The sequence below is a fragment of the Pteropus medius genome, unplaced genomic scaffold (assembly GCF_902729225.1).
Source record: "Pteropus medius unplaced genomic scaffold, Ma_sr-lr_union100, whole genome shotgun sequence".
Classification (NCBI taxonomy): domain Eukaryota; kingdom Metazoa; phylum Chordata; class Mammalia; order Chiroptera; family Pteropodidae; genus Pteropus; species Pteropus medius.
The window spans coordinates 10,886,761-10,912,501 of record NW_024350924.1 but is presented as its reverse complement, the minus strand read 5'-3'; the positions used below and the strand labels follow the sequence as shown (position 1 = coordinate 10,912,501).

Genomic DNA, 25,741 nt, shown 5'->3' with positions numbered 1-25,741 from the left:
TCTCTCATCTTTATTCCCGTCTCTCTCATTACTGGTCTTTTAGCTTCACACTCTTTTATCTGCTTCTCTCTTCTTTCTCTGCATCTGAGTTGAAGTAAAACTAACCTTCTCCATACAAATTGATGATTTTTATTTTTATTTATTTATTATTATTTTTTTACACCTCCAGCACCTGGTCTTCCTAGGTGGCCTCCCATCCAAGTACTAACCAGGCCCGACCCTACAAATTGATGATTTTAAAATTTAAGTTATTTTTCGGAATCAGGAGTAGCCACCCTCAGTGTTGGCAGGGGTGGTAAGAGTGAGGTATAAACTGGTGACACTTTTCTGGCTGGCAGATTAGTAATTTAGCATCCTACAAGTGCGTATACTCTCTGATGTAGCAATTTCCTGTCAACATTGCTGGCGGTGCATGGAATCTAGGACCACGCAAATATGAGCTTAAATTCCGGCTTTCCATTTCCCTATTATGGGACCCAAGGCAAATTACCTAATTTTTCCATGTTCTACTTTCTTCATTTGAAATTATTACCTCTTGGTAAGATTAAATGAGATTATATATGTAACGAAGTCAGCAGACTGGCATGTTTTATGTGCTCAATTATTATCCCAAGTGAACAATTGGCCAAGTGTGTAAAGATGTATATTAAATGATGTTTATTACAGCACTGTTTATAAGAGTGAAAAAATTATACACGTCGATAGTAAACAGTATTTGTTTTGTTCACCACTGTATATCCAGTCTCAGGAAAGCTCTTGGAATACAGCAGGTGCTCAATAAGCAGTTGTTGAGTGAATGACAAACTAACTGGTTAAACAAACTGTGGCATGATCAGATAACAGAATGCTTTTTAGTTATTAAAAACAACATATACAAGTATTTTCATTGAAAGTACATGTATAATAAAGTACCTTTGGTTTAAAAATATATGTGTATAAATTAATAAAAAAAGGTCTAAGAAGCTATACACCAAGATATCGACATTTCCTATGGTGGGATGGTAGGTGTATGGGTATTTTCATTATCTTCATTTTGCTTAGCTGCATTTAAATTTTTTTCCTACAAGGATTATGCATTGATTAATAATGAAAAGCTATTTTTAATTAAAAAATATACATATGTTCCAGTGCACAAATAAATTGGAATCCGGGGACACATCTAGATTTGAATCACGGGTTAAATTAAAAATTTTTTTTTTAAATTATTATTTATGCATACAGCACCTGGTCTTCCTAGGTGGTCTCCCATCCAAGTACTAACCAGGCCCGACCTGGCTTAGCTTCCGAGATCAGACTGGGATCGGGCTTGTTCAGGGTGGCATGGCTGTAGACCATGGACTGTGGCTCCACTGGGGTGTGAACCCAGGACTTTCTGCATGTAAAGCAGACGTGCTAACTGCTACACTATGGAACCACGTCCATAAATTCAAAAATTTTAAAAAAGCATCTTATTAGAGTTCTTTGTTTATATGCTTTTTTCCCATTAGACGTTGAGATCCTTAAAGATACAGAATGTCTTCATCTTTCTAGCACCTTACACAGAACCTTACACATAATGAACTCTCACTAAATGCTTATCAGTGACAGGCGGTACATACACTTCATCACAGCTCTTGAAATGGTGTCTAACACTATGGTCACAGGAGGAAAGTAAATGCTCCCCTCCCCCACCCAAAATCTCTACAAAGATGGGGCTGGTTCCAGCAGTTTCCAGACTGATCCTGAAATGCCCATAAGTGAAGACGAGTCTCTTCTGGATTCCTCTTCCTTTGAAATGCAAATTCTGTCACAGGATCCTAATTTTCTGTAAATAATTCAGAGAACTAACTCGTGGTTACAGGAGAAGGTCCAAGTTTCTAGTGTTACTTGTTTAGGAAGAAATCTATAAAGTACCTGTTCATAATATCAATGAGTCCCCTCCCAGCTTTGAATTTATTTAGAAAAATTCAAAATGTCAACTGTTTTCTAAACCCTAAACCGTACTCTTTATAAAAAACATTAATGTTACTGACGTATTTTGTCAGAATATGTTATTAACAACACTTAGTTATCATCTCAGATAGTGATAAAACTAACAGCTGTCACTAGTTAATAATATTTATTCAAAGAGCAACACTGTCTTAAATCTTATTAACTATCTTTGGATGACAAAAATCTAAAAATAAAACTAAATGATTCCTCACTTTTGTACTATTTTTTCTGTGCTTTGATTTACAGTATTTCCCAGTAGGCAGAAAACTTTACAAATTGTCCATTTAGTAAAAACACATTTTTCCCACCTTACAAGTGACATTCATAAGTAAGGGATTTAAAAAAGTCATAGCTAGATAAATATTCCTAAAATATTATTTGGACTGAGTGCTTAGGTGTCCAGAGACTCGAAACTGACCATCTGAGTTCAATTCCAGCTCTGCCACTTACTAGCTCTGTAACTTCAGACAAGGTGTTCTCTATACCTCAATTTCTTCATCTGAAAAACGAGGTTGATGATAATAATAGAAATATCTACCTTATTGAGTTGTTAGAATTAAATGAAATTGAATGAGTAAAACAGCACTATCTAATAGAAATGCAGAACAAGTCACATATGTGACTTGCTAGGTAATTTAAAGTGTTTTAATAATCACATTAAAAAAGGTAAAAAGAAATAGGTAAAATTAATTTTAATAGCATATTGATTTAACCCATATATCTAAAACATTATCAGCTTTAAAAAGTTATTAATGAGATATTTGACACTTTCGCGGTATTAAGGTTTTGCAACCTTACACGTATTTTATGCTGGTAGCATAGTTGAATGGCCCTGGCCACATGTCAGATGCTCAGTAGCTATGTGGGGCCAGTGGCTGCAGGGGGGTCTCCTCTGCCAGGGGAACAACTCTGTCCTGTGGATCTGCTTCTTGGCCTCTCAGCTCACACCGCTAACTCAGAGTGCCAGCAAGGACTAGAACTCTTTAATATTGATTAACTTGTGAGGTGATAGGCAAGCTAGCTCAAAATTCAAACCAAGATGCTCATTTATTTGCAAGGTAGGATCATGTGCATCAGAAACACAGCTAGAATAATGGCTCAGTCTACTGTAGGTGAGTAAATAATGGGTATAGATCATTTAAATACATCTAGGGACTTGGATGTTTACCATAACACGTTTATTTTAAACATTTAAGAGAAATAATCCTTAATTCATATTAGCTTTGACGGCCAGGGTGATCCTGCTAAAATATGTCAGCTGTCACGGTTCTTCTCAAACTCCACAATACACAAAACTTGTACACGAAAGCTTAAGGCAGCATTATCTATAATAGCCAAATGGTGAAAGCAACTCAAATGTACATCATTGACAAATGGATAAACTATGGCATATGCATACAATGAAATATTATTCAGCTGTAAAAAAGAATGAAGTATTGATATAGGCTACAACATGGATGAGCTTTGAAGACACAATATTAAGTTAAAGAAGCCACTCACAACAGACTATGTATTATGTGATTCCATGTATATGAAATGTCGCGAACAAGGAAGTCTACGGAGACAGAAAGTGATGATGAGTGGTCGCCTGGGTCTGTGGGGGCGGAGATGGAGGAGGGTTCTTTCTGAGGTGAAAAACATGTTCTAAAATTGACTGTGGTGACAGCTGAGCATATCTGCGAATACGCTAACCCCCACTGAATCGTATACTTTAAAGGGGTGAATTGTATGGTATGTGAATTATATCTCAATAAAGCTATTAAAACCCCGCTAAAATCCTACAATACTCCCTAACTCACCGTGAAAACCCATCCTCACGAAGTCCACGAGCGCCCTGCGATCAGGCCCCGGTCCACCCTGCCAGCGGCCTCCTCCAGCTCACTCCGCCGCAGGCGCTCGGGTCTCTCAGGGCGCGCGGCAGGGGCCTGGCAGCTCCGCCGGCCGGGATGCTCTTCCCCACCTGCTTGGCGCGCTCCCTCACCTCCTCCAAGTCTTCGTTCAGATCTCTTCTTAATGAGGCCCTTCCCGACACCATACTGACCAGTGGACTCACCCTGCTCCCTTCCACTGCCCACGCCCCTTTGCCCTGCTCTGCCTTCTTCTCCCATCGCGTTGATCACCTTGATCCACTATCACATTTACTTATTAAGTTTATTGTTTAGTTCTGTCTCCCTCTGTGTGAAAATATAAGCCTCACAGGGGTTAAGATCTTTGTTTTATTCATGGAGGTATCCTAGTGCTCAGTAAATATTTGAGGAATGAGTGAATTAACTATTGACTTTATGCTATCCTCACTTGTTCAATAAATATTTATTTATCTAGTCTAGAACTCATAACTAGGCATTGTGACTTCTGTTTCACAAAGAAGTTGGCGAAAATATTTGCGGTGCTATAGAATTCATGTCACATATAATTCCTTGGAGTTGAAATTTGACTTATTTCTGCCTAACTGAGGATATAATATGACTAGTGAGACAAATAAAAAGGGTAATAGTAAGCAGGAGGGAAGTAGTTCTCTACGAGGAAATACCGAGACAGGAATGGCAGCGCGCACACTGCGAGCCTGCGCTGACTCCGGGCATGTTTCGGACTGACCGCGTGACCAGGTGCCGCACATGGTCAGGTGCTGCATATGGTCTGGCCCCACCCCGCGCATCAACCCGATCCTTTCCAGAGCAGCTCCTCTGCCTTCGAAAACCCTGAAAATTATGCCTTTAAAGAGGGCCCTGTAATCAGTTACTACCTTTTATTTCTTTGCATTTCATTATGCACAAAAGGAGAGGGGAAAGCAATAAAAAAATCATATTAAACTTTATATGGCTATGGAGAGAAAAGAAAATATTGACTGCCTCTCTTTATTTATTAAGAATGTTGCTAAGGAGATAATTAGTTTCTGCAAAGTTCCTTGGTGTCTTTGCAGCAAAAACACAACTTCTATTTTAAATAGTGTTTAAATCTAAACCAAGATAATCACAATTACACCTAATCAGAGCAGGCCTTCCCTACAGAAACAAACCATGTAACTACAGGTGGCCTGTAGAACTCTGCTTCATTGTGACCAGTGCTTGAATCACGGAAAAATATTGTCAACAAAAGAACTGTTTTAAAGAAATAAGATACTTAAAAAAGAGCAGCTTAAATTAAAACTGAATAGCAAATTGAATTTCAGATTCGACTATGTATATTTCCTTTTACTCCAGGAGATATATATCTTCTGGCTTAAGAGGGAGCTTACTTATATGCAGGCCCTAGTCTCTCTTCCAAAATTACATTCATTTCAGGAGATATACCAGAGAGGGAAGGAAATAATTTTCTGTTCTTTATTTTTTGGTTTTGCCTACAACTAACGTTTTGTTTCAGTTCACAGAAAAGGCAATCTCGATGCACTGTACTTTAGAAATAGAAGATATCCCAGGATGAAGGCAGTTAAAACTGCCATATGAGAGAGTAGGGTTCATGTAATTTTCTAGAATGCAGGAGGCCAATTTTGACCCTTCTATCTATTGCATTAGGTGTCTTGCCCCCAATTCATAAACTGTAAGTGGTGGTGCTGGGATGTGACTGCAGAATAAATCTGCAGTGATTTCAGATGTTATGTAAGAGATCAGGGAAATCAAGTGAACTGTATCTCAGAAATATCTTGCAATAGGCATTTCCCACTCTGAGATAGTAGCTTCTAAATCAGCATATTATACTCCCAACTACAAGATAACTTTAAAGTTCACGTAATGTCATTTTATACACTCCCAAGATCCTAACCACACTGACACTTCCATTTCTGGAATTAAGGTAGACTAGATAAGGTGAAAATCCTCTTGCAATAAAACACAGAAATGCTGGATTAAAAAAAATGACAAACATCCTTTTAAGTGAATGATTAACCTCTTCAGAAAGGAAGGGAAGTCTCTAAGAGCCATTACAAAAAGGGGACCAAAACTTAGGTTGATAAGTATAAACTGATGCTGTGATTACTCAATACATATGTGCCAATGTTCACAAACAACGGCATTGTATTTGACAAGCTACATATTTGACAACGGCATTGTATTTGACAAGCTACGTATTTGACAACGGCACTGTATTTGACAAGAGGGTCAGGAGGCTTAGGCCTCAGTAAGAAAGGGAATTAGAATGGAGACTCCTGCATAATGTAAAGGTGCTCACTGAACAGGTATACTAACAAACAAAAAGTCTTCTGTCTGCCCAGGGAGATAACAAGGAAACTTGAAAATAAAATGATACTGACTCTGCATGGTTCAGGAACCCTTTAGTACAGAAATTAACATTAAAAAGTAGTTCTAAACTGATAATATTCTTTGGGTACCTGCTCTAAATGAAAGGAAAACTATGCAGAAGAGATATATCTTCAACTTTCACCCCTCATGAATCCCATAGATAAAACCTTGTTTAAGATAACTCATAATCCAAAATTACAGAACACATGTAAGTACAATTTTTGAAATTTAAAATGGAATGGACAAATTAAACAGATTAGACGTAGCTGAAGAGAGAATTATTGAACTAGAAAAAAATTACATAGAAGGCAGCATGAAGGTAGCATGGATAATATAAAAGAGAGGTTAAAAGTATAAAGAACAGTTGAAGGCCTAACATATAACTTATAAGCATTCTAGAAGGAGAGAACGGAGGAAATGTAAAAAAGGCAATATTCAAAGAAATGACTGGGAAATTTCCTGAAGTTATGCCAAGCATGAATTTTCATACCAAATAGCATAAATAAAAGTAAATCCATATTTAGATACACAATACTAAAATAAGACCATCAAAGACAAAAGGATAATCCTAAAAATAGAAAAGAAAACTTTGCATACAAATGAAAAACAATTATATCGAGAGAAGACTTCTTAAAAGCAACAATTAAAAATAGTATTGCATTGTCTTCTGACTTTTAAGTGGTGAGAAAAACCTATCAATCTGGAATTCTAAAATTAGCTAAACTAAGATATTTTTAGATAAAAACATCAAGTTGACCAGTAATTGAAAGAACTACTAAAGAATGTTCTTTATAAATTGATGGTTGGCAGATGGGAAGGGGGTCGAGGGGATGGACGAAAATGGGGAAGAGATTAAGATGTACAAATTGCCAGTTATAAAAATAGTCCCAGGAATCTAAAATACAGTATAGGGAATATAGTCAATAATATTGTAATAACTATGTATGGTATCAGATGGGTACTAGACTTACCGGAGTGATTGCTTTGTAAGTTATATAAATGTCTGATCACTATGTTGTACACCCCAAAGTAATATAATAGTGTATATCACTTGTAATTAAAAAATAAAGTTAAAAATAAGTAAAATAAAGTAAATAAGGTTCATTATATATAAGAAAAGAATGTTCTTTAGTAATAAGAAAGTTGGATCAGAAAAAAGGGCCAGGATGAAAGAGGGGGAAAAATGAACAAATATGTGGGTAAATCTAAACAAATGTGACTACTGAAAATAATAATGATTAATTTGGGGATTATAAAAACAAGGTGAAGCCAAAATGCCAGACAATGATAGCTTGAAAGTTGGGAGGAAAGTGATTAGAAATCCTTCTAAAAGTTGAAAATCACATGATATCACTTACGCGTGGGTCAAATATGTGGTGACAGAAAGAAATCTAACTATGGGAGGTGAACACACAGTGTAAATATACACATGCCTTACTGTTAAAGGGTACAGCTGAAACTTATTGAATTTCGTTAACCAATGTCGCCATAAAAAAAAAAAAAAGAAATCCTTCTAAGGGTCATTCTGAGATCCCTTTGTTATTTGTGAGAAAGGTAGAAATAGATTAATTTTAATTTCTGTTTCTTTATTCATTCAACAAGTATCTTTTACAGACAGGTAAAACTAATCTGTAACAGAAGTCATGATAGTGATTACTTGTGACAAGGGGGCATATGGGAGGCTTCTGGATGTGCCGGCAGTGTTCTATTACTTGATCTGCGTGGTGATTACACAGATGTATTCACTTTGTGATATTTCATTGAGCTGTCTGCTTATTTTCTGTATGTAATGGGGTATGTATGTATACATAATATTTTTGTTAAAGTTATAAAAGGAAACTATGGCACAGTTTACATCTAAATAAAATTTTGATAGAGTATAAAGATATAACTTTAGAGATAATATATCTAAAGATATAACTTTAGATATCTAAAGTCCTAAAAATAACAGAAAAAATGATTGTTAGTATTTATATAATCTTTCTAAGCATGACACCAAAGGCAGAAATCACCAGTAGCTTTGACTACATAAAAGCAGAAAATAGTTTTTATACAACAAAACACTAATATAAAACAAAAACATCAAATAGAGGAAAAGAATTTGTATATTATAGAATAAATGGTCAATATTCTTTTTTTTTTTTTTAATGCCCACAGCACCTGTTCTTCTTATGTGGTCTCCCATCCAAGTACTAACCAGACCCGACCCTGCTTAGCTTCCGAGATCAGACGCGATTGGGCATGTTAAGGGTGGCATGCTCATAGACCGATATTCTAAATTACATAGATATAATTCTTAAAAATCATTAGGGAAAAAAAAAGGAGTACCACAATTACAAAATGGGCAAAGACTATGAACTGGCAATTGATAAAAAAAATATATAAATAGCCAGTGAGCTCCGGAAACCAACAAAGAGGTTAAGTAATTTGCCTAAATTCACAAAAATAGTAAGAAGGAAAGTCAGGATTTCAAACCCAGGCAGTCTTACCCTTCAATTAACATTTGTTTAATGAATGAGACTCTATATTTAACACTAAGAGATGTTTACATAATAGACTACAAAATGCAGGTTGTAAAACAGAATGTACAGTGAGATCTATGCGCATACACTCATTTAAATGTTTGCACAGTCTTAGGTAAAAAGGTCTGAAAAGATCAAAATGTAACAACTGTACTTAGATTATAGGAGAATTTTTTGGTTTTTATCCTTTCTGAATTAAAGAATTTTCAGAATGAGTATATATTAGTTCCACAATAAAGAGGAAAAATTATGTTAAAAAGCCAAATAATACTACAAATTGAAAAAGACACAAACACCTCCAGTGACTCCCAATGTACCTATGTATGCATGGCTCAGCACGGATCTCGCAGGGTCCCGAAACAGTGAATTCGGTTATCACACATAGTTCTCTAGTCCACTCCTCCTCTGTCTTTCCTACCTTCAGCTTCCAGATTAACTTCCTAAAATACTGTGATCCTCTTGTAATTTTATTGCTTAAATGCTTTCAATTATTCCTTGTTTTCTTCAGAAGAGAGCAGAAATTCCGCAGCCTGGAATTGAAGGCCTTCTGCAATTATGGCATCCAATTAGCCGTTTCACTTATCACACGCATTCCAGTTAGTTGACTATTGGCTGTTCTTTTTCTATATATATTGCCTACAGCTTTCCATAACAGTTCATATGTGGTTAACTCTGCCTAGAATGTGCTCTTCCTCCGTATGCCCATTTTCTACCCAAGGCTCAACTTACACACGATCTTCTCCCTGAAACATTTGCTCTTTTCTCTTAGCCACTCCGAGAATCCGTGGCTCTTTTATCTGACTCTCCAGGTACTTATTTCCTTATTTATTTATTTATTTTTGTTCTATCTTTCCTAACAGAGACAATGACTTATTTGAGGTAGGATCTTTATCTTATTCGTCTTTGTATTCTTTTTACTAAATACCTATTGAATGAATGTAATTAATCAACAAAAACTCACAGAACTCAGTGCCATTACGTTTAGGTATTTGCAAAGTGCCAGTCTGTGGCAGTTAGATTTCTCCTTCTCAGAACACAGGAATCGTAAATTGTTAACAGTGCAGGCGGGTCCTCATTCTTCGAGTCCCTGACCTAACTAAGTGAAACTCATGGAGTAGAGATCCTTTGTCTCACACAAACTAAATTATTCTATGAAACGATGTATTTTGGTCTTCAGCAATTTGGTCAGCATTGACCTTACTTTTCCTACATAAAGGGAACTTAAGCTTCACTCTCTGGGGAGGGGGACAAAGCCGCAGGACTGAACGCTCTTCCTTACCTTTCCGTGTTGTGCACTGTGGTTCCTCCCAGGACAGTCCTCACTCCAGGAGTGGCCCGGTTCAGGTTATAAACCGTGAGAGCTTCTTCATAGGTGGCTCCTCCAATGACAAACACAATGATATCCTGAGGTCTGCAATAATGAAGACATTTAATATCATAGGATAAGGGGGCAAAAGGCAAAGACTTGTTACTGTTATATATAGTTTTAATGTCTAAATCTTTCTTTTTTGGTGGTGGAAGCATAATTAAAGCAGAACAGAATAAAAGGTTTAAAAAAAGTTTTTAATTATCTGAAATTGGCAGGAAACAGAGCAGGAAATGCTGAATAGTGATTTGCTTTCTGTTTATGAGCGGATGTCTCATAATTTCTGTGCTGTGGATTTCAGAATAGCACAATAGCGTTTGCTGGAACCAAATGTAGAAATATTCTTTTATATTCAAGATGCTGCAGAGTACTTCACTGGGACATGAAATCAACACAGCAGTAATTTATGCTTGTACTACACATCTCTTTTCATGTATGAGCCCTTTGTCAAATATTTAGTACAGTGTCATTACAATGGCTGCTGTCCAGGGACCTCAAAGTCCTGATATATTTGGATATCCCATAACAAGGAACTAGAGACATTTAGTATTTTGAGTGTAATAAAGAATGGAGCACAGAAACTAATGATGCTTCTAGGAACTCCACCTCTTTTTAAAATCTTTGTTCTTGAATCCTTTGATAAACCAAGAAAAACCAAGATAAAACATAGAAACAAACAACAAACCCATGAATGTCATTTTGATACAGGACATGCTGACGCATCAGCTCAGTCACCAGCCTCATTTGGGTGGCACTGTGTAGTTTAACTGTGTTTCAATCTTTATCAAAATGGCTTCATAACAAAAGTGACAGGTCCTCCTATTAGCTTTTTTTGTAGATATCAACAAGAAGCAGGTCATATTTTTTTTCAAAATTGTTAAACTTTGCTTTGTTTTTCTTTTCTCATGCCATCAAGAGAAGATACAATTACTTAGTAGGCAATTAGTTTTGTTAAATCGCTTATTGGACATTATTTAAAACTACATTAAGCAGAATCATCTGTTTTGGAGGTTACAGCACAAAACTAAATAGAAACATCTTTAATTAAGAGATAGATATGCTTATGTATAAATCATGAAAAAACTCCTACATTTCCTTTCTGTTTGTCTCTCTTCTAAAACACCTTGAAGGAATTAACTGAGAGAATACGTGTTCTTGTTGGACTTCTTGGAAACGGAATCAGATATTGCGTCTATTAAAAAGGTTCACATAATCTCTGAATTGCAGAGATACCCAACGAAAGGCTCCCAATGCAAAAGATGTGGTATTTTGCAATTAATTAGGTAGAGTCAATTATGACATTTCTATGGAACCTGGAACTTAAAAATCATGCCTCTGAAACACTAAATTTACTTTTTAAGACAGTAAGTTTCATTCAAGACTACCCACCCGAAACAATGTATTTAGCACCACAATGCTTTAAGAGTTACATACCATCTTATATTCTACAAACATTTTTTTGTTATTTTAAAATATACTGTTTTTGACTAGATAAACGTTTGGGCATGGTATAAAATACAGAAGGGTATACTGTAAAAAAGTAAGTTTCCTCCATCCACTTGTACCCCAGCTTCTCCCTAGAGGTAAACGTTATTTCTCGTCTCATATGTATCCTTTTGGAGATATCACCTACATTTGTGTATATATATGTGTATGTAAATATACACACATGTATACACACACAGAAGCATTTTATGTACACTGTTCTGCTTCTGACCCTTATCTTGGATATATTGGTAGATATCACCAAGTTGCTCCACAGATGTCACTCCACCAGCAATTCAGGAAAATGTCTATTTCTCTACATCCTATTTCTCCACATTCTTAGCACCATGTCCTTATCAAGGCTTCTGTTCCTTCTAAACTGAGTAAGTTGATCGCTTGCTCTTCTTCGATATACTTTCTTCACTTGGTTTCCAAAGGACATCACATTTGTGGTTTTCTTCCTACTTTGTTCGTTGCTATTTCTCAGTGTCACCTCACCTCCCTGACCTCTTGGTAGTGGAGTGCCCAGAGCCCAGGCAGTGGTCCTCCTTTCTTCTTGATCTACACGTACTCCCTAGATCTGCTCTGGTCAGTGTAGTAGCCACAAGCCACATATGGCTACTTAAGTTAATTAAAATAACATTTAAAAATTCAGTCCCTCAGGAGAACTAGCCACATTTCAAGTGCTAACAGTCACATGTGGCTCTATGTACTAGATAGCACAGATATAGCACATTTCCATCATTGTAGGAAGTTTTATTGAATAGCCCTTCCTTAGATGATCTCGCACATTGTGGTTTTAAATATAGTTGATCCGTGAACAATACAGGTTTAAACTGCACAAGTCCACGTACGTGCAGATATTTTTCAATGAATATTGTAAATGTATTTTCTCATCTTTATGATTTTCTTAATAACATTTTTTTCTCTCAGTTACTTTATTGTAAGAACACAGTATATATAATACATGTAACAAAATCTGTGTTAATTGACTGTCTGTGTTATCAGGAAAGCTATTTAGTTAGGTTTTTGGGGAAACAAAAATTAAACACAGAGTTCTGACTGGGTGGGGTTGGAGCCAGCCCTAACCCCCACATCGTTCAAGGGTCAACTGAATACCTATCTGCTGATGACTTCCAAATCTCCATCTCCAGTCCAGACCACTCTTCTAAATGCCAGACTTAAATATCTGTCCACTTGACATTTCTACTTGGATATTTAATATATTTCTCAATTCAACATGTTCGAGTCCCTATCTTCTCACCCAGGCTTGTTCCACATATAGCTTTCCTCATCTTAGTTGATGGTCACTCTACTCTTTCAATTGCTTAGGATAAAAACTTTGGAGTCATCCTAACTCTTCTTTTATGGCTGGAGCGAAGATTGTAAGTTGGGGACATAGTGAAAGAAAGAGAGGGAGAAGTAAACAGAAGCCAGACGACAGAAGGCCGTGAATCTTACAGGCCACGGTGGAATCACCGAAGGGTTTTAACAGGTTACCATGACCAGATTTGCTTTTTTGAAGGATAATTTTGGCAGCTTTGTTACGATGAACTGGAGGTTGCTGGTGGGAAAAACTGGAGGACAAAAGGCTACTACTGTTAAACACTTGTGGGAAGATATAATGAAAGACAAACTAAAGAAATACCAGGAGTAAAGAGGAGGGAATGGATACAGAAGACAAAAAATGTAGACTCTTCACTGTTCGGTCAGTGATTAAGTGTGGAAGATGAGCATACAGGAAGAGTCCATGATAACTCTGAATTTCTTGGTTTTGGTGACGAGGTATAGATATTTAAGAATGAGAAGAAAGCAACACTTACTTAAGACAAAAACACACTGTGGTTTGATATTCATTAAAGGATGTAAAGAATGAGTTCTGTGGGGGGAAGAAATCCAATGGTACAAGAATGTGCCACCAAGGAGATAGAGGACACTCTACCAATAGTTTGGTCTATGTATAACCATGTAGGGGTCAGCCTAGGTATAAAACAGGAAAAAACCAAAACCAAAAACAAACAAAAACAAAAACAAAAAAATCAGTTAAAATGTTCGAGAATCATAAAATCCTCAAAACTCAAATGAAATTATATTTTCAGAAAATGAGTATTTTTTACAGTAAGATTCCACATGCAGTGCTTTTTACGTGAGGGACAACTTAAGCTTGAGACCTGTTATACAGTTTATCTTGAGAAACTACTCACAGATCATCACACAGATCATCACACAGATCATCTCATTAAGAAGGGAGGGAAGTTTCTTCCCTGCCAGGGTACAGTGACCGAGGAGAGGAACCAGACAGTAACACTTTTGTTCTGAGCTCCTGATCTGGTGAGTCAATTTAAGCAGCAGCTGAGCAGACTAATAAGGATCACCCTGGAAATGACGTTGCTTCTCCATAGCTGCCCTCTGCCCATCACCTGCCTCGGGAGTACATCTGACTGTTATGGGAAAGAAAGACAAGAACTAGGAAGAAATAAAGTCAAGCGGGTTTCTGGGGTAGCCAGAGAACGCTGTCCTTCAGTCAGGTAATTTCAGGGTGCCAGAGCATTTTTGTGTTACTGGAGGGGGAAGAAAATGTCACGGATGGTAACTGTGGGTGTTATATTACTGTAAGGACAGAACCTAGCGACAGGGGTAGGCTCTTAAAGCTCAACTCAACTGTGTACCTAACAAAGATGATGATGCCACATTTGGTTATGAAAACATTAATAAATGTTTTCCTGAGCCTCCTACTACTTATTCGAGCTGGCTTGAGAACATCGATGAAAAAAGAAAATCCCTGACATTTTTCCTTTTCATTCCTTTCTCTGGTGAATTTTAAAAGTAGATGTTCTGATGAGGTCAATGGTAAAATATATAGCAAAACATTTTTATGATGGTTGAAGCTAAGTAGAATACGCAAGTTCAATTCTTTGTACACATCTTCCTGTGCTCTGTGATTCACCATAGCAACCACAAGCATTAATTAATGCAGACAGGCAACATTAGGAAACAGCAGCCAGTTCATGCTGTATATAGATACACAAGGACACCTTGAGAACCTAACCAATTTCCATCTTATTTTATTAGAGAGATAAACAAAATTTTTTCACATATAGTATTTCTGGAAATCATCACTTCTATACATAGATGAGTTGAGCAGAAAAACTTAAGCTTTCAAGAGGCTCTATTTTATCTATTTTGTGGACCATTACGCTTATGGCTAAAATTCAAATTTTTGAATATACTTACAGACGGTAAAGACCTTATGAGCATTTACTGTAGAAAAAAAAAGGCCAATGAAAAAGGACCGCTGCTTTTATAGAAGCAAAAATAAGCTGCTGCAACAAGATTCTACTAAATTCGTGTAAACATGAAAAAGTACTTCCTTCTTGAATTAACCGATTCTGGAATGCAAGACTAGAAAGCTCCATTTTCTCACCGAATGTTAAAGCTGCTTGTCTTTGTCAGGGACAAGGAGCAATTCTGGAGTGAGAAAAAAAATTAGCCTGATAAATAGGGTATGTGGGAGTCCCATCTGCAGGGGAAAACTCAAACCCAATTTGTGGATACAGTTAGACTGCCAAATAGGTTAACCACTAATTTAATAGCTGAGGGCTAAAACATTTCTACAAGTGTTCCTGGTTTTGCAAAACTGTGTTCTTGCCACATCTCCTTTGATACTTTCTAATATTACAATAATAACAAAACCAAGAAATTCTATCATGGCGAGACATGATGAAACAAGTTATCATAAAGATGACTAAAATCAATGACTCGCTGTGTTGATGATCCAGAGCCAAGACAATGGCTAGAGCCGAGAGTGGGCCAAGTGGACGCAGAACAAAATACTGCACAGGGTTACTGCAAACTGCAAATCTAGATATTCTGGTAACAGCAACCAAATTTATTCTCCAGTTTAAATTTTCCAACTGTAAATCTTACATCAACTGCTATAAATGCCTACATAAGAAATTTGACAAGTATCTTTTGAACAACTATTTGTAAAGCACTGTGTTTAATATTGTGAAAACTCAAATATTAACAAAACGCAGTCCTTACTTCAAGATTACAATACTTAATATTGAATGTGAAGGACTGTCTCGATAGCCAGAGGTAGCCACCATTAACAATTTCTAGTTCATTCTTTCAGAACTATTTAGTGTATATATAAACATATAATGCATGCATATATAATACACGTTATGTATATATAGAAGCTTATTTATATACACATATGTATATAATTACATTTATGCTTACATAGTTTTTTTTACACAAAAGGGATATTATAGCATCTTGCTTTTCTATCCACTGTATCTTAGAAAGTTTTGATATTATCCCACGAAAACTTATGCCATTTTTAAAGAAGAATGCATAGTATTATACTGTAATTTAGGTAACCAGTTTTCTCTTGATGGATATTTCTCTTATTTCCATTTTTTTTCTCTATTATAAATAGTGTTTTGGGGCATATCCTTGTTTCTGTGTCTCTGTGGGCTTGTGCAAGTACATCTGTACGGCCGGCTTTTAGGAGTAGCGTTGTGTAGTAGGCCTTTCACGTCCTGTGCGGTATCCCTGCGTTAGGCAGGGCAGGCGCTGTGCTCCGCGCTGTGGACCCCTAACCACTTCTCTGCCTCCTTCAAAGTGTCCACTGTCGTAGGAGTGCACAGCACACCGTTTCCTACCGACCTCCTTTCCCGGTCACTCTTATTCCCCAAAGACTTCAGCTCCGCTTTACTGTTCTCCTTTTCACTCCTGCACCTTTCAAGATTTTCAGTGGCTTTAACATTAATGTGGATCAGTCACCTCACAGCCTGGTCTCCTCACCCACACCGACCTGTTCTGCCATCTCTCACAACCACCAACACCCATGATTATAACATAAACTTCATTACAAGTACTTGCGCTGTGAAATCCTGAATTCAAGATCTTTCTCCAAGAACTGCCTAATTCACTTACACTGACACCGCTACTGCAATAAGTCTCTGAGCTCGTCAGGACCTCTAGCCCACTCGACAATACTTTTCCGCTCTCCAGGACACTCTTCTTGTTTTCATTCCCCCAAGTCCTGGTTGGACCCAAACTGTCAGCCTTCTCCTCATTTAATCTAGTTAAGCTAGAAGTTGCTGGAGAAAAACTACACAACTAGGCTCATGGGTTGTATTTTAAATCAATGACCACAAAAGTCTAATGGGCACTCAATCTCGCCTAGAAGTCCTGCTTACGTTTCCCTAGTAGATTTGATTTCTAGCCTACAAGATGACAATTTCACAATGTTTTCTCTTTAACCTGCTACCTTAGCTGATAACTTGGCATCATGTTTCACTGAGAAAGTAGAATCAATTAGACAAGATGGCCCATGTTCTCACCATCAAACTTAAAATGAGGGAGGTGCCTCAGCTCCTATCAAGGGCTCCTCTGCGTGTGCTCTGGGTCCCCTAAAGACTTCGCTTCTGCCCTCTTCTTCCTTCTCTTCTGAATTATCTATTCCTCCCTCTTTAGGGTAATTCTCATCAGATTACACGTATGCTCTAGAATCCCTCTCTCCCTAGTGCCCACCATCTCATCTAGCTACCATCCAATTTCTCTAACCCCTTCACACAAAGCTTCTTAAAAGTGTTGTATACATCTGTCATCTCAATTTTATCTTATATCCTGTGACCCTCTGTAATTTGATTTACAACCCCACTGAAACTGGGGAATAAGGTCACCAAAGACCTTCATGTTCCCAAATCTGATGGATGCTTCACTGTCTTCACCTCTCAGTAGACTGGACTCAGGTTACCACTCGCTCCTTGGTCTTTATGACACCATGCCCTCCTGGCTTTCCTCCCACCGTCCGGTCCCCTCCTCAGTGTCCATTTCCGGCCCCACATCCTCTATTCAGTGGTTGGTCCTGGGCTCTCTTCTTTTTTCTTTCTGTGCTCTGTTCCGAAGTGATCTTATCTAGTCCCAAGGCTTTAAATATCATCACAATCCTATTGGCTCCCTATTCAGCATCTAACATTTCCACTTGGTGATCCAACAGACATCTGCAACTTAACAACACAACTCTCGATTTCCCCCCAACCTGAGAGTTATTCTTGACTTCTCTCTTACCCTTGTCCCATCAGTCTACTCTGTTTCATAAGTCTGCTGATTCTACCGTCCCGCCAGCCTCCTTTCCAGACCACTTTCGTTTCTTACCTGGACTATCGTAGCCTCCTCCTAAGTGGTCTCCCTGCTTCTGTTTTTGCCTTCAATGCATTCTCCCCACAAGACAATCTTTCAATACATAATTCAGTTTATGTCGCTTACATGCTTAAAGCTCTTCTGGCTTCTGCTGACATTAAAAAAGCCCTATATGACCCTATGTGATCCAGCATCTACTTAAGCTTTCAACTTCTTATTTCCTCCTTACTCGCTGCGCTCCAACCACACTGGGTTTTTGTTTTTTTTTTTTTGCTCCATGAACTTGCCAAGTGCTCTCTTTCCTCAAGGCCTTTGCTCTGGCGTGCCCTCTGCGTGGGATGCTTTTTCCCTCATTGTTATGTGATTGGCTCTTTCTTGTAATTCAAAACTCATCTTAAATATCGCTTCCTCAGAGAGGCCCTCTCCATCTAAAGCAGCCCTCCCCACCTCTATGAAGTTACTTTGTAGCTTATTACCCTATTTATTTCCTCAACAGTACTTATCTCATTCAAATTATACCCTTTATTTGCTCACTTGTTTCCTGTCTGTCTCCTTCACGTGAGTCCCTTGAGGGCAGACGCCCGTCTGTCCTCACTTCCATTTCACCAGCACCTACAACAGTTCTCGACATATTTAAGACACTCGAGAAACATCTGTTATGTAAAAGGATGAAGCAATTGAATTATTAGTTGTATATTTATTTAGGTAACAGTGACAAATGCTAACGGATACTGACAGCCGATAACTGTGCATTTTGTTGGAAGTGCATCATTTTGAGCTTTGTTTGGAAAAGTGAATCACCCAAATTAGAAAGGTTTGCTGTCATGGACTAATTACACACAATGAACTCTTCCGGTGGTCTATGGCAGGGATCCTCAAACACTGGTCCATGGACCAGCACTGGTACTGGTCCGTGGCCTGTTAGAAACCGGGCCGCACAGCAGGAGGTGAGCGTTGGGTGAGCGAGCAGAAGCTTCATATGTATTTGCAGCCGCTCCCCAGCGCCAGCATCACCTCAGCTCTAACTCAGATCATCAGGCGTTAGATTTTCATAGGCGCACCAGTCCCTGGTGCCAAAAAGCTTGGGGACCGCTGGTATGGTGTCCCTTTAACAATAAATAGCTAATTTCTTCTTCTGTAACTCTTATATGAAATTCATAAGAAAATTAATATTTTTACTTTTCTTTATCTTAGCAATTAGAAGGCTATTTAATAGAGTTATGCTGTTTTTCAAAAAGCCTCTAAGATGGGTGAACAGCTTTGGGCTGGTTTTCATTCTTCCCACGTAGCTAATATTTTGGAACCCTAATATCAAGGTCCTTGAACAGTTTATCTGAATGAATGCTCTCTCTGGATTTGACCCCGGAAGTTCTACCTCTCGACCTTGGATTTTTTAAAAGATATTTTTCCTGTTCTGTTACCAAATTACAGAGTTTTTTTTTTTTAAAGGAACAAAGTAAAAAAATGTACTTTATCACATAAAAGAGTCATCTATGTACCTCAAAATATTTTCCTCATTTCAGAAATTCATTATATTTATAAAACATTATTCTTCCAAGGCTCTTAGATTATGATTAACTGAAATTATAGAAGAATTATACCAACTGTAACAATTCTCACATCAATCGATCCAGTAGGATTCAGCTACATACTTAAGCTCTTTATAACATGTGGTCCCAATAAAAAATACACAAAAATCTGATTTATAACTAGGTAGAATTTGTATATATTTAAAATTTCAGGGACGAGTTTTGTTTTTATTAAAACTAACAAACCACTAGATTAAAATGATAATTCCTTCCTTTAGTTAATACCCAAAAAAGAAAGCCAGCCTTTTCTTCTGTGTAACAAATGGCCTTTCTTAATTAGGTCTCAGTTTGTATGCTGGCCACATTTGGCAAAGTCTAGTCCTTACCAAAAATAGTAACAACCTGCTCTGGCTAGCAATCAAGCAGCAAATCTATTTTTGGCTTTAATGTTTGAAACTCCAAATGCTAGATGCCATGGAACTGTACCTTAAATGGCATAAGCAAACTGGTCCGATAGTAAAGGACAGAATATAAGTATTTGGAGTGCTCCAAAACACCTGTTTCTTTATTCCAAAAGAAGTAATGTTTCAAGTTTAGCAAGCAAATGTACATCTACTCTTGATGTGTGTAAAACCAAAAGAACCTTAGAACTGAAACGACAGGGCAAGGAGGGGTCGAACAACACAATTGTAATTGTAGTCCCTTACATTACTCTGAATTTCCTATTTTCTTAGTGTTTCTGGTTTTTATTATTAATATCTTTATATCTTACCTGTCTCTGAGTGTGCTGGGGCCTAGATAAGGGTACAGGTTTTCTTTAAGCTTTCCTTTGATGAGATGGTCCAGGGTCTCATGTAGGAAAGGTTGATGCTGAGTATACACATTTTCTATTCCCTAAGACAGGGGAAAATGGTTCTTATGACATTTTTGAGAAACTTGCAATATAACGGTTTATGATATTCTTATCAGAAAAGGACATGCACTCAATAGAGGTTTCATGGGATAGGAATTTGAGGAAAATTTTATGGTTAAATAATTTAAAAAATTATTTGCATCAATTAGAAGTGTTCCAATCCCATAATAAGACTATAATTTAAGGCTACCTGTTATAAAGGAATTTTTTAAATGGAATTGCTTAAATCCTTTATCATCTCTTCACTGACCCTCATCCTTTTGTGAAAATGTTATATGACGGTAGAATAAACAACAAAAAAAAGATTATGTAGAAAAGGAGACTAGACGCACTCAGGAAAATGGGAAAATTTCAGCAACATAAGAAAGGCTAGCAGATTAAAACTAATCTTTGACCATTTTAAGAAAATAGGTATTTTAAAAAGATCTACGATTGTTTGCTTCATCTTTATTTTCCTTCAAAGCAAACCTACCTAACAAATCTTTAACTAGAAACAAATGCAGTAAAATAACAATGACTAACAGAACTGTCTACCTTTTCATTCTTGGGTATTTCCTGGAAATATCTCATTATTCTCTGCTCAGCTATTTGGTCCAATGCTGCTGCTGCTCCAATATAGAAAGCACTTACAGGAAAAGCTTTCATGAGGACGTCAGCTTTAGTTTCACTTAACTGACACAGTACTAAGTCAGCAGCAATTCGGAAGCTGCTTTGAAGACCGGATTTACTCACTCAGCCGCAGGGGCTTCGATTTCGCTCACTCAGGGCAGCACAGAGATGTCATACCTTCAGTCCTTTGAGGAACTGTTTGGTAATGGCCACGGCATCTTTGGGGCTAAAGAGGTCACTTCCTCTGACCCGTTTACCCCCATATTCAACAACTGCAGACACGAGCTATAAAAAAAGAGAAACAACTTCTTATTACTTGGGGATCAGGAAACTCATTTCATAAGAAAATTATTAAAGAAATCGAGACATGAGAGAACAGAATTATACATTTATGTGAATAAAAACAGTATGATGTATTGTCTGAGTAAGAACATAATAACAAAGTTGTTTCCTGATTGGTGGGATTAACGCTTAAACTTGGTTACCTTTCGATATTTCTCAGAAACACCTTTATTTCTGAGGTCCATTATCAGTCCCGGTAGGCTGTTGCTGCTGTGTCGCTCGTAATGTAGAGCATAAAGCATCACCAGGCGGGCGGCATCGAACTCCGTCACTTTGGGGTTCTGCAGGAGCCTCTTTACATTCTGGAGGAAGAGAGAGAGAACTGATATCTATCCCCCATTCCTAAGTGATGTGGTACAATACCGCAGATCTCATAATTATTGAACGGTGGTAATGTGTCTGCGTTCCTAAGTTACTACTATGGCGATGTGTGGTCACAGGTTCGGTAACTGTTTCAACCACAATTACATGCCTTTTGCCTTAGATAAGAACTAAATAATGAAATAAATTCCCATCATAATTGCTTTAGGACAAAAACGAATTTAGCTCTGGATAGTTCTTTCCTTTTCTTCCTTTCCTTTGTGGAGATGGTCCAGGGTCCCATGTAGGGAAGGTTGAAATTTCCTCGCTGAAACAAGAACAACATATACTATTTCTACTGCTTCAGTAGAAGTGACCAGTTGACTCGAAAACTCTGGTGCTTCCTTTTAGTGTGAGCGACTGGCCAGTGAAATGGAGATGAGTTGTAGAATTTTACAAAGGACTGGCTTAATCTCCAAGATGCATCAGATGTAACAATATGTCTCAGTGTTGTCTACCGGGATATGAGTATGTAAACAGCATATGGAAGAGGGCCGGAACGGACCCGCAGAGGAAGCTAGATGAACTCATGTTTGGGTTTTGTCAACCCTCACATGAAGGGACTTCCATAACGTGAAGATTTATATTTATTGTGCAGAACAAATTAATTCAAGCCAACAAATACTTTTTGAGCTCTCCCCTGGGCATAAGGCACTAGGCCAGGCCCTGGAGGGGATACACTGATGAGTTAGGGACAGTTTCTGTCTTCAGAGAGTTCGCAGACAAGGGAGTGAAACAGGTGTAGCCCATTGTGCTAAAAAGGCTGCTTCCTGAATGCACTTTAGCTCTATGAGGTTGATGAATGCGGGAATGGCGTCAGTTTAACACAGAAGGCATACTGGTTTATACATAACTTTTCCAGCATGTTAATACTTAGAAGAGACCAGGGACGAGCTTCCTCTTTAAAGACAAAACTTTACCAATATGTTAAGAAAAAAAGATGAAAATCCTACAGAAATGTTTTCTGCAAGAAGTAGCTGGTTTTGCAGTTTTAAGAACCTCTGTACTTTCCACTATAGGAAGTTATCTGGGGGAAGGACAAATGTAAATGAAAAGGATGCAAAGTATTTCTCTGCATTAAAAAAGCAAAACAAAACAACCAAAAACTGATTGCTATCCCCATATTGTATTTTTAATTTTGATGAAACTAGGCTCCATGAGAAGCAATGTTCTTGAGACCTTATATCTTGATGAATAAAACACGAGCCTCAGGAATAAGGCCACAAAGGATGGACTGAGTATGTTTATATGGACAGGTGACAGTAGAGATATAACTCTGCTAGTATTTTTATTAGGCCTGTTATTATTTTTATTGGACTCTGCATACAACGTTATATAGATTTTTTTTTTAGTTATATAGATTTTAAGCGATCTGCTTATAACCCTATTTTCCCATAACCTTTATTTTTAGTGCATGATTTTGCAGAATATGAGGTTTTTCAGAAAACATATGTGGTATTATAACAGAAACGTAAGTACACATAAAAAATAAAACAAAAATCAAAAACTGAAAATCAGTACAATGGGGGGGGAGGGGACAAAGCAAAGTATATTTGGTTGCTGAGGAATCAAGAAAGACTTCTTGGAGGAGGTGACATTTGCAAAATACTCTAAAGAATGTTGGAATTAGTCTGATAGACTGAAAGAGGAGATGCTATTAATAGGAATATGGAAATCAGAAAGAAATGGGTTGGACTGAAAGATTGCAAGAGCCTTGGAGGGCACGGGATTCTGAGGACATAACTCACATCTGTATGGCATTTCACATCTTACAAGGTGCTTTCACATCCACTATCCTCTCGGTACCTCGCAGCGACCAGCTCCAATGCCAGGAGCTCTTCTGTTCCCACTAAAGGGGGATTATCAGGCAACTCTCAGGTAGGAAGTTCCGAGTGGGGTCCCTGTTGTTGCTTTTCTGCGTGAACGCTTCACTACCATCATCCATATGGAATCAGAAAGGAAGACATTTCTCTTCTACAGATTTAAACCCTGCAGTCGTAAGAACTTCCTTAGTTTTCTTCATTTTGTGGTACCTTTTCCACAGAGCTGGCATGGAATACGACCTATTTAGAGTATCTGTTCAAATGTTCCACTAGTTTCTACTATAATATGAAGAAATTTCAGGGTATAAATTATTATGAAGTAAAAACACACAATTTCATATGTATGTCAGTTAACTTGGCATAAGTTTGAAACATCTATCTGGGATCTATGTTGTCACTTTTCTTACAGGCACGTTTCATTTCCTGCTCTTGCAGTCACCCTTTTTACCTTAAATCTACTCAATTTCTAGCTGACCCATCCCTGTACTTTTAAGCAAATCTGAGATACTCAAGTAACCACAAACCCACAAAACTGGCACGGGGACAGACTGTGCAGCAATCAGCTTTAACCCTCTCTACTTTCTGCCTTCGCTTGTATCTTCACTTGGTTGTCTCCCATTAAAGAATTTACTTCTATTCCTTGAGATCTGATACTGGTATTTCGAGTCCCAGGCTTGACTCTTACTTTCTGTTGAGGACCTGGTGCAGAGCTGGTCCGAGATGACTCTGAGTAGACTACTTTGCTTACTTTTGAGCCATGGCTTAGGTCAGTGTTCTGGCTAGATTGATATATTTCATCATGACAAGAATCTTGTAGGCACAGGCTTTCTTTCTTATCTTTCAGCTACGTAAGTCCTTAAAGAAGAAAGGTATTTTTGTCTTCCTGGTTCCCATGTTATTCTTTGACTTACTTTTAAACTATTTCCCTCGTGGCTACTTGACTCATCAACTTGGCTCACAATGGCATGCATTATATTGAGATTGCAGGGTACTAGCCCGAGAAGAGGAGAAAAAGAATCTGAGAGATTTCTAATTACATAGCAGCTATGTGCTATATGGTGGTATTTACATTTTGGAATTATGACTAAATGATATAATAAACTTCTTGGTTTCTCGTATTAAAATTTCCATAAGCCTTGAGACTATCGAGAGAGAAACATAGTATCACATAATAACAATGACTGAATAAAGAACAAAACAGAAAACTTTTCTCTGTTTATAAGATTCAAAAACCTTCCACTGAATTCTAACATTCATATAGGTCAAATCAAGGAATAGGCAAAGAAAAGCAAAAAACACTGTCCTTGAAGGTCAAGTTTCAAAAAGGAGCTAACAGTCACTCAAAAGAGTTCAATTAAAACCAATTCTTTTCTGATATTTAGAGATTCTTCTATTGTTTTGGGATGACTATTTTTTTGTTTTCTTCTCCCAAAACTATGATGAAGCAGCACAAGAAGAAAATACTTTTATAATGACATACCTACATTTTAAACCATTGTAAAATTACAGATGAAGTCAGCAACTAGAGATAGATAGTTTCTATTTTTTGCTTTAATTTAAACCTAAATGACAGGATCTCTACTTTGTTATCTGTTATCATGTTGTAGATAATGTAGTAAGTCAATGAACAGCATTATAAGCCAAAAGATTAGAACAGCAAGATGGAATTGGCAGAAGCCTTCAACATGCAGACATGATAAAAAAAAAAAAAGAGTCTATTCTAACTGTTCAAGAGAACAGGGTTACGGGACTATAAAGACTTTATCTAGGAAAGATGATAGGAAGTAGGCAGCACCCAACTCTACTGACTGGTAAATAAATTTGAGGCAGTATTATTTTTCTTAATGACTAGTCAACATAAAATTGAGCTTTGCTTTAGATCTTCTGCTATTCAGTACTGTTTCTGAAACACTGGTTAAACACTGGTTTAGAGAGAGAAGGATCATTTTTACTCTTAATTGATGAAAGTAAAATTGTCAGTTCTATGTGTCCCCAACAATTTTTTTATGATTTTAATGAGAAACAAAAAACAAAACAAAACAAAGCAAAACAACAGAAACAAAAACCTTCTGAAATCAGGGAGAGATCCAAGGTCACGAGTGGCCTAAAAACACATGTCCTGGGTGCCATAAAGAAAACAGAATGTACCATCAAATAACAATATTGATAATGGCGACCGTTAATATTTGTTGAATGTCATAAGGTACCATATTAAGTGCTTTACATGTATTGGCTCATTGTAGCCTCACAAAAATCTTTGAAGTAGCACAGTTATTTTTCCTCATTTTTTAGACAAAAAGAGTAAGACTTCAGTGGTTGAGAATAATTTTCAAACTGAAGCCATCAAAGGCTCAAGCTCTTCACCACTACTCCATGCCGCTTCAAATAGAACTTTCTCTTCATTTTCTAACAAATATTTATTGAGTCTTT

At 37.4% G+C, this 25,741-nt stretch overlaps 1 protein-coding gene and 2 pseudogenes across 4 annotated transcripts in view; all 3 read right to left on the bottom strand.

Annotated features, from left to right (window-relative positions):
- VPS45 (vacuolar protein sorting 45 homolog) overlaps nt 1-25,741 on the bottom strand; it is a 49,052-nt gene that overhangs the window by 8,472 nt on the left and 14,839 nt on the right. For 2 of the 4 annotated variants that reach the window (XR_005648271.1, XM_039841473.1), the window contains exons 11-14: nt 21,272-21,430; nt 20,964-21,071; nt 20,037-20,158; nt 10,008-10,139 (exon numbers count right to left, since the gene is read on the bottom strand). Coding sequence is in view for 3 of the 4 variants with exons in the window: in XM_039841473.1 (XP_039697407.1) it covers nt 10,008-10,139; nt 20,037-20,158; nt 20,964-21,071; nt 21,272-21,430 (521 nt within the window). In the remaining variant the exon portion in view is untranslated. Of the gene's footprint in view, nt 1-1,473; nt 1,805-10,007; nt 10,140-20,036; nt 20,159-20,963; nt 21,072-21,271; nt 21,431-25,741 lie in introns of those variants that run through there. The other 2 variants (XM_039841474.1, XM_039841472.1) reach the window with 2 other exon arrangements.
- LOC120585341 (uncharacterized) lies at nt 1,213-1,332 on the bottom strand (annotated as a pseudogene).
- LOC120585289 (uncharacterized) lies at nt 8,355-8,473 on the bottom strand (annotated as a pseudogene).